At 38.1% G+C, this 13,641-nt stretch overlaps 1 protein-coding gene across 6 annotated transcripts in view; it reads left to right on the top strand.

Annotated features, from left to right (window-relative positions):
- Window positions 1–13,641, top strand: part of TP53BP1 (tumor protein p53 binding protein 1) — an 88,607-nt gene that overhangs the window by 47,765 nt on the left and 27,201 nt on the right. For 4 of the 6 annotated variants that reach the window (XM_061159239.1, XM_061159242.1, XM_061159241.1 and 1 more), the window contains 4 exons: window positions 2,115–2,234; window positions 3,003–3,206; window positions 6,594–6,651; window positions 8,791–8,883. In XM_061159239.1, the coding sequence (XP_061015222.1) occupies window positions 2,115–2,234; window positions 3,003–3,206; window positions 6,594–6,651; window positions 8,791–8,883 (475 nt within the window). Of the gene's footprint in view, window positions 1–2,114; window positions 2,235–2,282; window positions 2,830–3,002; window positions 3,207–6,593; window positions 6,652–8,790; window positions 8,884–13,641 lie in introns of those variants that run through there. The other 2 variants (XM_061159243.1, XM_061159240.1) reach the window with 2 other exon arrangements.

Below are 13,641 nucleotides of genomic sequence, written 5' to 3'. Positions count from 1 at the left end.
AGGGAAGCCCCAAACTGTATGATACCGTTTTTCTGATTCTGCTGAGTTATGGTAAAGAACTGTCTTGAGTGACCTAGTGTTCTGTATTATTAAAGATTTTTATAGTTTCATTTTATCTTAAGTACCGTTATCAATCTAAGTCATGTTTTGTAGGAAGGTTGCTTTAGTTGTTGAACAGAAAGAATTGTGGGTTGGGGAAAAAGGGAGACTTGAGGCAGGCAAAGTAATTGATAGGCTCTTGTAATAATCCAGAAATTAGGCTTTGAAGACCAGATAATGGCACTGCTACCTGTATAAACCAGTATCTATTAGGTTGTAGTGATGCATCAGATCAGTAGTGCTAAGATAACTTTTCATAAATAATTTTCTGTAATTCTTGCATATTACATTCGCATATTCTGGTTTGTCATGTAGAAGGCTCGACTTAAAGATTATATACAGATCTTAAAAAGTCTGAATGGTTGATCATAATGTGAAGGATAGTTCCTGTCAAGAGAGAGAACAGATGGTTGTTCTGGAAATGAAAATTCTGTAAAGTAGTCTTTAGAGTGTATGACGCTTTGTGAGGTGTATTTGTTTTTTAATTCTGTATCTTTAAGTTCTTTATTAATTTGAAGGACTTACTTTTTAAACAATTGCCAGGAAATGAATGCTTACCTACCAGCCCATTTCATTTTGCTATAATTATGGTGGAATTCTTTGCCAGTTAGATGGGACGTTGAGACTTTCCACTTCTGTGCCTCACAGTTTCTTAAGCAGCACATGTGAACTTTTCATCCTTGTGGGAACCTGTGATACAGAGCTGGTAGGTTAGAAGCACAGATAATAGCCTGGACTGTTGATTGGTGTCTGAAGTGGGGGCAGTCTTGTGGGCCTGAGCCTTTAATTTGTGAGATTTGATGCTGTCTCTGTTTCCCTGTTGGCTCAGATGGTAAAGAATCTGCCTGCAATGCAGAAGACGTGGGTTGGATTCCTGGGTTGGGAAGATCCCCTGGAGAAGGGAATGGCTGCCCACTCCAGCATTCTTCCCTGGAGAAGTCCATGCATACGAGCCTGGTGGGCCACAGTCCATGGGGTTGCAAAGAGTCAGACACAACTGAGTGACTAACACTAACTGGGTAGACAGTGTCAGGATTAACTTTGTACGGCATCCACTAAATGTCCCCTGGGAATCAGAGAATTGCTTGGTGATGTGGAAAGGACATTAGACAAACAATTTTCACAAGGCATAGTGACTGGGTAAGCCATATTATAGTTATTCTGAGCCATTCCAGGAAACTAAGTACAACTTTTCACATGCCAGGTTTAAGAATAGCAGTTTGGCATAATTCTTTTTTTCTCCCAAATTTAGTCATTTTGTTAAAAGAGATAAATAGGAATTCAGAAAATGTGATTTTGGCCATTTGCTAATTCTGATTAGAAATTTGGAATGGAGACCTAGTTAATAAAGTTTTGTTTCTAGACAAATGTTTGATAATGATCAGTATGTCTACAATGAGAATGCTCATATATGTGAGAGTTACTATTGCACTGCTGTGGCCTAGAACTGGTCAGTACTGCTGAATTGTGAAACCTATATCTTTCTTCTAGAACCAATGAGTATTTTGAAGTCCTTTTAGCCCAAGAAATCCTTTGTCTGCTCTATGAGTAGATTGCAAGTTATAAGTATTAACATCAGACTTTAACGTAGAGAAATCCTACAGATTGGTAAGGCTTATAAATGAACTCCTTGAGATAACATTACACAAAACTAAGATGTCTAGATTTGAAACCGTCCAGCCTTCCTGTCTTGGCGCTCAGATGTTTGTGTTCCTTGTGACCCCATGTTCCTCAGGGCCTCCAAGCTTTTGGGCTTCCTCTGTTTGCCTGCTCCCTTGTTGTCCACCTTGTGTCAGTTCTGTTGATGAGCAGAGAGAACAGTAGGTCATTGGTTGAGAGGCCTGATGAGGGGGAGGGGGGTTGGGAATGAGGCAGAATTGGGGAGCAAAGGAAAAGAGTAATTGAGAGATTTCTTGCAGTTCTCCTCACTTTTGCCTTTTTTGTACTTCTGTTTTGATTTCCTTTTTGTTTATCATCGGGTTTTTTTTTGTTTGTTTGTTTCTTGCTTTCTCCAGAAACGCCATTTCATTTTACTTTGCCTAAAGAAGGTGATATTATTCCACCATTGACTGGTGCAACTCCACCTCTTATTGGGCACCTAAAATTGGAGCCCAAGAGACACAGTACTCCTATTGGTGAGTGATTAAATGTAATGATGTTTAAAGCAGAATTTCTGAGATACTGTTCTGTGTGCCAGTGATTCTCTTATATCTGAGGAGTTGGGCCTGCCTGATGAGATTGATTTTTGTCTTAGGAAGAATAAGGATATGATGTCCGATTCCGTGAGTTAACTCCCAGGAAATGTGAGCAGTGATGAAAGGAAAGAAAGGATGCAGTGAAGGAAGGAAGGAAGAATATCTGTGAAGATTTTATTCTGTTACTTACAAGGCCATAGTATCTGAGTGTTAAACAATGGTTTAGAGCTGTTTTATAAGAAAGGGACAGCAGGTAGGGTAGAAGTACTGTTTACTTAGGACCCTGGCTAATCAGTCTGCTGCTGCTTGACAGGGCAAGAAAATTTAGATCCTCCTTCCCTGAAGCAGCTAGTAGTCTTCTACATTAACCTATTTGTTTTCTCTAGTCAGTGCTGGGAGGTAACAGTCATGCCGTCTGGAGTCTCCTGCTACCTATGCCTGATGCTGGCAGATGTGGGTTGGCTGAGGGCTCATGCAGCATCCTTTGTCCAGATGCAGAAGTGGAACTGAATCCTGTTGCTCTTCTTAAGACCAGGTGTCAGTACTAGTGCGTAGTTGTTGATACTTGTGACAGGATCTATCCTAGGAATCCTCTTCAATCCTGCAGAGCTGTGGAGCCAAACAGACAAATTGATGACTTTGAATTGTTATTTTTCATGTTTGTATTTTAGTGTTCTTTCTTTCTTCCCCCTACCTCCCTTCTTTCAGGTATTAGCAACTATCCAGAAAGCACCATAACGACCAGTGATGTCATGTCAGAAAGCATGGTGGAGACCAACGATCCCATACCTGGGAATGAAAAAGGAGATTCTGGGGCTGCCCCAGAAATGGGTGATCAGTTGTGTCTGAGAATGAAATTGGTCAGTCCTGAGACTGAGGCAAGTGAAGAGTCTTTGCAGTTTAGCCTGGAAAGTAAGTTTTATTTATGTTAATCTTGGGTAACTAGTGACTCCAGATCTTCTGGAATTATTTTTTTTCTTCTGGTTTTAATGATTGAAACTTTTATAAATGTTATTTGTAAAGGCTTATTTTCATGAATGTTAATTGTTTGTTTTTGCTAGTCACTGTCATGTTACTGAATGTGCTCCATTTTATAATCTCTATGGCACTGCTTGTATCTCTGTGTTAAACTTGTGTCTGTATAAAGTAATTGGTATTCATAGTCAGAAATGTCTGAGTTCAGAAGTGACTAGAAAATGTAGGATTGTGGATTCAGGTTGTAGGTTTAAGTTGACTTTCCCACATTAATTGCAAGTTGTTTGGTATGGCTGGAATACAGAGAAGGTACAAGGGAATGGCTGCAAAGTCAGGACTGGATTCTGAAAAGCCTGTTACATCATGCTGAAAAGCTGAAGAATTTTAAGCAGGGGAGTAATATGGTCAGATTTGCTTCTTTTAAAGGATCAGTTGCTTGTTTGAAAAATTTGTGCATTATTCCTTTCCTTGCCCATTTTCTATTCTGCTGCCTGGCAAATGCAGTCTTTAACCAGGAAGTGGGATCATTAGTGGTGGAACAGAGATGAGGGGATGAATTTGAGAGATGAATAGCAGAATAGAGGGGATCTTGAGACCAGTTAAATATGGAAATAATACAAGAAAAAATATAGAATGACTTTGCATCCATATTTTGTTTTCATGATAGCACTCTGTAGTAAATCTCTCTATTTCCATTTTGTTGATGAGAAAACTGAGACTAAGAGAGGTTTTAAACCTACTGTTACAGTAATTGGTAAGAGGTGGAGCAGGAGTTTCAATCAGATCCATCTGACTCTAAAGCTTGTAATTCTTCCACTAGTAAGTTTGTAAATAGGGTTTAATGGAGTTAGGAGAGGAAAAAGTTTTATCAAGGAGATTGTAAAGGAATATTCCTCTAGATAAGGAGAATATTCCTTGTCTTAGGTAAGGAATATTCCTAGATAAGAGGGCTAGGAGAGGATAAAGCCATGGAAGTCTATGAGGAGGAGAGTTAAAAGAAACTGTCACATGCAGAAGTGAGGTCTAGAAAGATACATCTGGAAATGTACATTAGACTTGGCAGTTAGGATCCATTGGGTGACTCTAGAAAGAACTATTTTAGTACAGTGGTTAGGGTGGGACCTGTACTGACGGTAATTGAGGAGTAAAGGGGAGGAGAAGAGGCAGCAAATGTATTCTACTTTGGAGAAATTTATGTAAGAAAGGAAGAGAAAATAACAGCAAGTTAGAGGGGGATATAGAACTGAAGGAGGTTTTTTTTTTTTTTTTTTTTTTTAGGCTGAGGGATACCTAAGCAGGTCTAGAGATTGAAAGGAAATCTCCAAAGGGGAAATGGGTTAAAAATGAGATTCTTGAGAGAGAGAGAGATGAAAGGGGAGTTTTCAAAGACTGCAGATAGAGTGGGTGGACCTGATAAGAGCTCTGATTCTATGAGATTGAAGAAAAGAAATTTTAGCTATGTATTTTGAATTCTTACTGTATGCCACCTATATATGGTATACATGTACAGCTCATTAAATCTGATAACAAACCTGTAAAGTAGATCCTATTGTTATCATTTCATAGGTAAGGAAACTGAGGCACAGAAAGGTTGAGCATGTTACCTAGAGTCACACAGCTAGTAAAATGAAGTAGCCTGAATTCAAAGTAGTTCCAAGAACCAGAAGTCTGGTTCTGAATTAGAGTGCAGTTCTGCTTCTCAGTGATTATTGATTTGAAAATTTAGAACCTCAGTAGGAATAAAGTATAACATGTTTTCATCATTATTGTCATCTTCTCTGAAATCAGATAGGACTTAGCAAGAGAGTACATGATAGCTTTCAATCTTTAGATTTGAAGTTACAATTGGGAAGACCTTAAATGGGCTTCCCTGGTGGCTCAGAGGTTAAAGTGTCTGCCTCCAATGCGGGAGACCCGGGTTTGATCCCTGGGTTCGATCCCTGGGTTGGGAAGATCCCCTGGAGAAGGAAATGGCAACTCGCTCCAGTATTCTTGCCTGTATTCTTGCCTGGAGAATCCCGTGGTGGGAGGAGCCTGGTGGGCTGCAGTTCATGGGGTCACAAAGAGTCGGACATGACTGAGCGACTTCACTTTCACTTTAAATGGAGCTAAATGTTAAAGATGACCATATTAGTAAATTTTGCTACCTTTCCTGATAATCGGGCACTACTAATAGTTTTCCCCATTTTATCCTCACAACAAACCTTTGAGGGTTGGTCGTGTAGCTTGTGGGATCTTAGTTCCCAGACCAGGGGTTGAACCCCAGTCCACAGCAGTGGAAGTGCAGTCTTAACCACTAGAAACCCAGGGACCACTAGAAACCCAGGGAGTCCCTGGGTTGGTCCTATTTTGTCTTTATTTTATAGATGCAGAAACTGACTCAAGATGAAGTTTATCCCCAGCTTGGACGGCTCGCTAAATGCTGGAGCCAGGGCCTGAGCCAGGTTTCTGTTTCAGAGCCAGACCTCTGACCACCAAGCTTCAGCTGCCTCCTTGATGAACTGTTCAAATCATATTGAGTTATGACTGTTTTAGAGTATTTATTATTTTTTCTAAGGCTAGAGCTAATGGTAAATGAACACATTTTAATCCTGTGGCATTGCTTTGAGAATATAGAATTTTTTTTCAGTATGACCTTTAATTTTTTACTACAGGTTCTTTCTTGAAAATTTGTTTTATTTTTCAAATATCTGTCCCAAAAGCTCTTTGGGAAGAATTTGACTACCCTCTGTGTGTGGGTTCTCTTAACACTATTTAAAATTTGTGCAATTTTCCTGCATAATTACTAAAGTTTTTTCTTTTTAAAAAGATTTTATTGAAGTAGAAATGAACTACAATGTTGTGTTAGTTTCAGATTTATAAACTTTCTCAGAAGTTTCTTTAAGTTTGTTTTGAAAATTTTAAATAGAATTTTTTTTACTACGTGATATTTTTTTACTTAGAAGAGATGAATTGAAATTCAGAAATTTCATTTTCATTTTTAAATCTTACTTCTTAGTAATTCATTATATTGTATTTCTGGAGAAACTGAGTGGTCAAAATCGGTGGAAGTGAGAAAGACATGTCATTAAATGATAAATTTTTTCATGTTCACTTTTTATTCTTATTTCCTTTTTTTTATTTGTTGCAAATACTAGTAGATCAGGTTTTTATTTTTATGATTTTTTTTTTTTTTAATGTCATAGTGAAAAGAGGCCTTCAATAGCTTCAGAAATTCAAGCATTATTTTAGAGTATCATTGGGGCTGAGCAGGTTTTTAAGAGATGGTCTTAAGTTATGATACTGAATTCTGTTTCTCTTTCCTTTCTTTTGTTTTTAATTCAGAGCCAGCAACTGGTGAAAGAAAAAATGGATCTACTGCTGTTGCTGAGGCTGTTGCCAGGTAACCAGAGCTGGTTGCTATTTAGAGGAGTTTAATATACAAAGCCAGTGGTAATGAGGGCAAGATAATTTATCAAGAGAGGAAAAAAATTTGAAATGAAACTTGAGCATAAACCATGTAGCAGTGTGTTGAATCTAACCGTAGGCTTTCTTATTAATACTTTAATAAAACTTTTGCTGTCATTTAGAACTAAGATATTTAATGGTGTTTCCCTTTCTTCCTTCCGTTCATGTGAGAGTGCCTTTTTTCTTTTACTGCGTGTGAGATTGAGATTGTTGTTAGTGTTGGTGAGGAAACGGGAAGTTAACACTAGGTAGCCGTAGACCTTATTCTTTCCGAGGGTTGCCCTTGGCAGCCTTAGCCTCAGGCCATATTCTCTTCTGCTTGCCAAATTAGCTACAGTCCTGTTGTTTTTGCTTTGTCACCAGCGCTGTCATAGTTTGAATATGACCCCATCCTGAGGCTCTAGTGGTAAGCTTTGCCATCTGGTGGCCATGAGAATAGAATTGTTTCATGGGTTTCTTGTGTGAGTCATCCAGTATGAAAATACTAACAGTGGTTGTTGAAGTATAGGTGAGGATTCTTAAATCAGGCTAGACAGGTGCTATAAATAAGTAAAGCAGTCTAGGTGCAAGAGCATGAAATGTTGACAACGATGGCCTACTGATCGTGTGTCTCGTTTTAAAGGGGGGTAGCCTGTATTCATTTCCAGCCAGTCATTACCATGCAGACTTACTGTTGTGAAATCTTTAAATTTTTAAAGAGAAATCTGAATTTTTTTTATGAAATACTTCATAAAAAATGCTTATTAAAACTATAATTAACAGATTTATACATACAACACGTTTATTCCATTTTGTAAACATACAGTCACTATGTCACATTAAATAACAATGCGCTGCTGGACACAGTCAGGTATCCTGTGGCCTGAATTTTTAAAAATAAAATTTCCTGCTTGGTGGGTTACCTAACATTGTTGTTGACAAGTTGTCTGTGGACTAAATTTGATCCTCAGTTGTAAGTGTCTGATCCATCTAAATCCTTTGATTTGTGCTAAGCTATGTCTAGAGAGATTAATTATTTTGTTTTTTTACATATTTAATTTGAAAGGTAAGTACCTTTGACTCCTTATTAGTTGAAGACTAATGTGTTGAAGAAAGTGGAGTTCATACTTGATCTTTCAGTTTTAACAAAATTGTTAAACTCTGCACAACTTGTTATCCCTTTGTACATGTACTTGTTAAGAGGAAACAGTATATGCTGCTAAAACCTTCTGGACCCTTTGGGTGGAATGTAGGGATGGAAAAATAGGGAAAAACCCGAGGCAGAGGGTTGGATTGGAGGATCCACAGAATGAGATTCAGTGATATTGTTGTGAAGCAAATTTTACATAGGAGAATCCAGATTTTAAGAATCTTTGACTTTACCTTTGAGTTCACCATAGTTTAAAGTAAGCTCTGTTCGGTTCAGTTCAATAGTTCAGTTGTGTCCGACTCTTTGCGATCCCATGGACTGCAGCATGCCAGGCTTCCCTGTCCACCAGCTCCAGAGCGTGCTCAAACTCATGTCCATCGAGTTGGTGATGGACTCGGTTAGTGTAGTTTAAATGCCATCTCTGTGTTTAGGTGAAACAATACCACTCTGTTTTTAAGTGTTGTCTGTAGCTGGACACTGTTCAGATTGCTTGCTTCCATCTTGTCTCTCTCATACATTTCGTTATTGAAGATTTCATGCGGATACAAAAGTAAAGAGAATGGCATCATGACCTACCATGTATTCATCACCCAGGGTCAAAAATTGCCAATTTATAGCTAGTCTTGATTCATTTATAAATGCTCCCCACACTGTCCACTCCACTGGATTTTTTAAAAGCTAATTCTAGCATTGTATCATTTTTATCTGTAAATATTTTAATGCTGTCTCTAAAAGATAAGAATTCTTTAATTTGAACTTAACCACAGTACTATTATCATGCTTTTGAAGTTGGCATTGATTCCTAATGTCATCAAATATTTGGTATTCAGATTTTTCAGATTCAGAGAAAGAATTTTATTCTCTCTGTATCTAAAAGGATAATTTCCAGAGAGGTACTTTTCCTTTCACAATTAACACAGTGTATTGCTTTAATTTATTTCTTAGTTCCCAGAAGACCATGTCTGTGTTTAGCTGTGTCTGTGAAGCCCAGCAAGAGGATGAGGCTCGAAGTCAGAATTCCTCCTCTGCACCCATCAGGCGAGCATTATTTTCATAGCATCTTTTGGGCTATATGGATTCACAAAATGATTGGTAGCAAAATCCAGAATATACTGCTGCTGTTTTGTGAACTTGAACTTACTGTTTTATTTGAGGGACTGTGACATATTCTAGGTAGATTTATAAATGAGATGTCATGAGTTTTATTAGGTATTTTATAGATAGATTTTTGTCTTTATCTGCCAGTTCTATCAATTTAAAATGATTCAGTCTTCACAGCTTATAAAAATATATGATCCTGAATTTCTAAGATTATTCTCTTTTACTTAGTTTTGGACAGAATTTTTATTTTCCATTAGTTTCCCATACAGCAAAACTGGGATGTTTGACAGCTCAAATTTAAAGTTTATCAGGCTTGATGGAATTAAAATTTTCCAATAATTTCTTTACTCCATTATCTCTTAGAACAGCTGTGAAGCTTGGAAAAATTTTTTGAGTTACAAAATATTTCTTCTGTATTAGAAAAATATCTTGTTTGGAATGTATGGTTCTTAAATTTCGTGTAGGAGAAATAAGTAATGGCAGTGGATTAAGTTTGTATCTTCATTAGAAATTTGGATCTAGAATTCAGTAATTTGTAATTAGCTACTATAATAATGTTTTGTCATCAGGTATATTCTTAGTAGTGTTACTTGCAACATAATTTGTTTGTTTGTTTGTTTTCTCTAGCTTGTGGGGGGTCTTAGTTCTCCAACCAGGGATTAAACCTACACTCTTTGCACTCGAGTTCTGATTCCCTGCAACATAATTTATGTGTTCCTTATTGGTAGAAATATTTAAGAGAAGCACATTAGTGCTTTTACTATAAACATTCTGATGATTACATGTGAACTTGTTGGTATTCTTGGGAATCAGATAGTCCAGATCACATCTTTTGTTTTATCAGGAAACTTGTTAGGTGAAGTACCACCTTGTATGGTTTCAAAAGTAGTGTGGTCTTGTCCTAGCAATTAGGAAATTTATTGATTGCATTGTATTGCCTTCCTATTTTATTAGATGGTTTATAATAGACTAGGATGCTGGTGATTTTTGTTTAACCTTGATGGAAGAAGGGCCTGAGAATTCAGGTGATCTTGTTTCCAGTTCCCCCTCAGACAGACCTGCCTATGCTGAGAACAGAATGGTTAGACATTTATTAAATATGGAGGTTTATTCTTCCACATTTCACTTTGGATTAATTTTACCCAGGCTTTTTCTGCTATAATTTGCTTTTTTTTGGCTTCAGTTTCTAAACTAACATATAGTGACCAGAGTAGAATTGTGTAGCCGAAACTAATGAAGAAAGGGAAGTGTGGTCCTTCTTAAAATTATTGAATTTCTTTTGTCTGTCTCTTTTCTGGTGCTAAAATTTTCTTCTTTATTGTTTTGTGGGAGATTTAATATACACATCTTTGTGATAGATGTTTCTTGGAGGAAGGTGTGATTTGCACATCCTTTATTTGATGCTAATATGAGAAAAATGAGTAACAAAATTCTGATATTTGACTGGAATCTGCTGAATGTTGCTGCTGTTGCAATGAGATACCTTTAGTCTTTAGAGAGAGAGGAATTGTTCTGATTAACAGCTTTGGGGGGAAAGGCAGCCTGTTATTTGTCAAATTAGGAATTAAAAAGTCAAAAATAAAATGAAGCTTTGTTTTAAAACTGAAATTCTATTCAGAAGTTTTGCCCTAAATAAATAGTTTATGAGGTAAAATGTCTAGGCTTGTTTAGGGGTGGGAACAATACAATTGAATTCTTAAAATGGTAAGTCAAATCCCATCCCTTCTAGCTTTTGGCTCAGTTTTATTATTGCTTAGGTGTTGATATGTTAGATGTCTTAAAGATTCAAATGTGTATTCAGTCCATGCTTTGTCATATGCAGCTAATACTGATTGAGCATCTGCTGTGTATCTAGCACTCTGCTAAGTAATTTGTATGTGTGTTCACTTATAAACCAGGTTGGTGTTGCTCATCAGTCTTCTGGTGATTTTACTCTTACCTGTTCTTTACTGGGCCATATATCCTCATTCAGTTGAGGTTCCTGACAGATAGGACCCAAGCTCTTAACAACCAATTGCATTGAATATACCAGGCTCTCTTTGGCCAGAACTCTCTTGTAAACCCTGCTTTGATCTCCTGTTGTGGTAGGCTGTGCTATACAAGATAGAAACCTCAGAAATGTCTCCTTTTTCCTTTCTTCTCCAAGATGCAGAGCAAGCCCTAAAGAACTCTTCATGCTTCCTTTTTCTGTCTGCCCAGGTCCGTTCAGCTTCTTAGGGTGAGAGCTCCTCCCAAGTTGGAGACAGCTTTTTCTGTCTAGATGGCTACCTCTATCTTTCTGTGGCCAAACACTTACAGCAGCAAGATACATAGTTTCTAGACCGTTTGTCACCCTGAATTTATCTTCTGGGTATATCTCAGTTTATGCTTTGTCAAACATGGCAGCCTGAAACACTCCAGATGTCTTTCTATGATTAGTTCAGAATGGATTCTTTTTGTTGTCTTTATTCTGGCGGTGGATCTTCCCAACCCAAAGATTGAACCCAGGTCTCCTGCATTGCAAGCAGATTCTTATTGTCTGAGCCACGAGGAGAGCCCTCATTCTGGGGTGGGTGTGTGTGTGTGTGTGTGTGTGTGTGTGTGCGCACGCACATGCGCACACGCGTGTGGTCTTCGTTGCTATTCATGGGCTTTCTCTAGTTGCTGTCAGCAGGAGCTACTCTTATGTGTGGGCTTCTTATTGCAGTGGCTTCTCTAGATGCGGAGCATGGGCTCTAGGTGCACAGGATTCAGTAGTTGTGGCTCATGGGCTTAGTTGCTGCACGGCATGTGGGATCTTTCTGGACCAGGAATAGAACCTGTGTCCCTTGCATTGGCAGGGGCATTCTTTACCACTGGACCACCAGGGAATCCTGAGCCTACTGTATATTTAATGGAATCTAAAAATACATTAGTATGTTGTTGTTCATAGTACAGTAACTCACTGAGTTTGTGACTTATTTGTTTTTTTTTATTTTAAATTTATGTTTTAATTGAAGGATAACCACTTTACAGAATTGTTAGTTTCTGCCAAACATCAACATGAATCAGCCATAGGTATACATATGTCCCATCCCACACCTCTAGGTTGTTCAGTTCAGTTCAGTTGCTCAGTCGTGTCCGACTCTTTGCAACCCCACGAATTGCAGCACGCCAGGCCTCCCTGTCCATCACCAACTCCCGGAGTCTACTCAAACCCATGTCCATCAAGTTGGTGATGCCATCCAGCCATCTCATTCTCTGTCGTCCCCTTCTCCTCCTGCCCCCAATCCCTCCCAGCATCAGGGTCTTTTCCAATGAGGCAACTCTTGCATGAGGTGGCCGAAGTACTGGAGTTTCAGTTTCAGTATCAGTCCTTCCAATGAACAGTCAGGACTGATCTCCTTTAGGATGGACTGGTTGGATCTCCTTGCAGTCCAAGGGACTCTCAAGCGTCTTCTCCAACACCACAGTTCAAAAGCATCAATTTTTCGGTGCTCAGCTTTCTTCACAGAGCCCCAATTTGAGTTCCCTGCATCATACAGCAAATTCTCATTGGCTATCTATTTTACATATAGTAATGAAAGTTTCCATGTTACTATCTCTGTACATCCCATCCTCTCCTTCCTCCCCAAGCCCTGTGTCCATAAGTCTGTTCTCTATGTCTGTGTCTCCATTGCTGCCCTGCAAATAGTTTCATCAGTACCACCGTTCTAGATTCCATGTATATGCATTAATATACAACATTTATTTTTCTCTTTCTGACTTAATTCACTCTGTATAATAGGCTCTAGGTTCATCGACCTCATTAGAACTGACTCAAATGTGTTCCTTTTTATGGCTGAGTAATGTTCCATTGTGCATATGTACCACAGCTTCTTTATCCATTCATCTGTCAGTGGGCATCTAGCTTGCTTCCATGTTCTAGCTATTGTAGATAGTGCTGCAGTAAACATTGGGGTACATGTATCTTTTTCAGTTTTGGCTTCCTCAGAGTGTATGCCTAGTAGTAGGATTGCTGGGTCCATATGGTAGTTTTATTCCTAATTTTCTAAGGAGTGTCCACACTGTTCTCCATTGTGGCTGTATCAACTTACATTCCCACCAACAGTGCAAGAGGGTTCCCATTTCTCCACATCCTCTCCAGCATTTATTGTGTGTAGATTTTTTGATGTTGGCCATTCTGACTGGTGTGAGGTGCTATCTCATTGTAGTTTTTGATTTGCATTTCTCTAGTAATGAGTAATGTTGAGCATCTTTTCATGTGTTTGTTAGCCATCTGTATATCTTCTTTGGAGAAATGTCTACTTAGGTGTTTTTCCTACTTTTTGATTGGGTTGTTTGGTTTTCTGATATGAGTTGTATGAGCTGCTTATATATTTTGTAAATTAATCCTTTGTCAGTTGTTTCATTTGCTATTATTTTCTCCCATTCTGAAGATTGTCTTTTTACCTTGTTTATAGTTTCCTTTGCTGTGCAAAATCTTTTAAGTTTACTTAGGCTCCACTTGTTTATTTTTGTTTTCATTTCCATTACTCTAGGAGGTCGATCACAGAGGATCTTGCTGTGATTTATGTCATGGAGTCTGAACTTACGATTTATTAAAAAGATATTATGGACATTTTCTAGATGAACACAGTTATATTAAATACAGTTAGTTTATTTAATCTGTAAGTAGATTTTTGCAGTAAATTGATTGTGAGAACATTCTTTTGTTGAAAGTGAATTTATTAAGCA

Source organism: Dama dama, chromosome 13 (assembly GCF_033118175.1).
Source record: "Dama dama isolate Ldn47 chromosome 13, ASM3311817v1, whole genome shotgun sequence".
Classification (NCBI taxonomy): domain Eukaryota; kingdom Metazoa; phylum Chordata; class Mammalia; order Artiodactyla; family Cervidae; genus Dama; species Dama dama.
The sequence above is the reverse complement of the archived record's forward strand: the minus strand, read 5'-3'. Positions and strand labels throughout refer to the sequence as shown.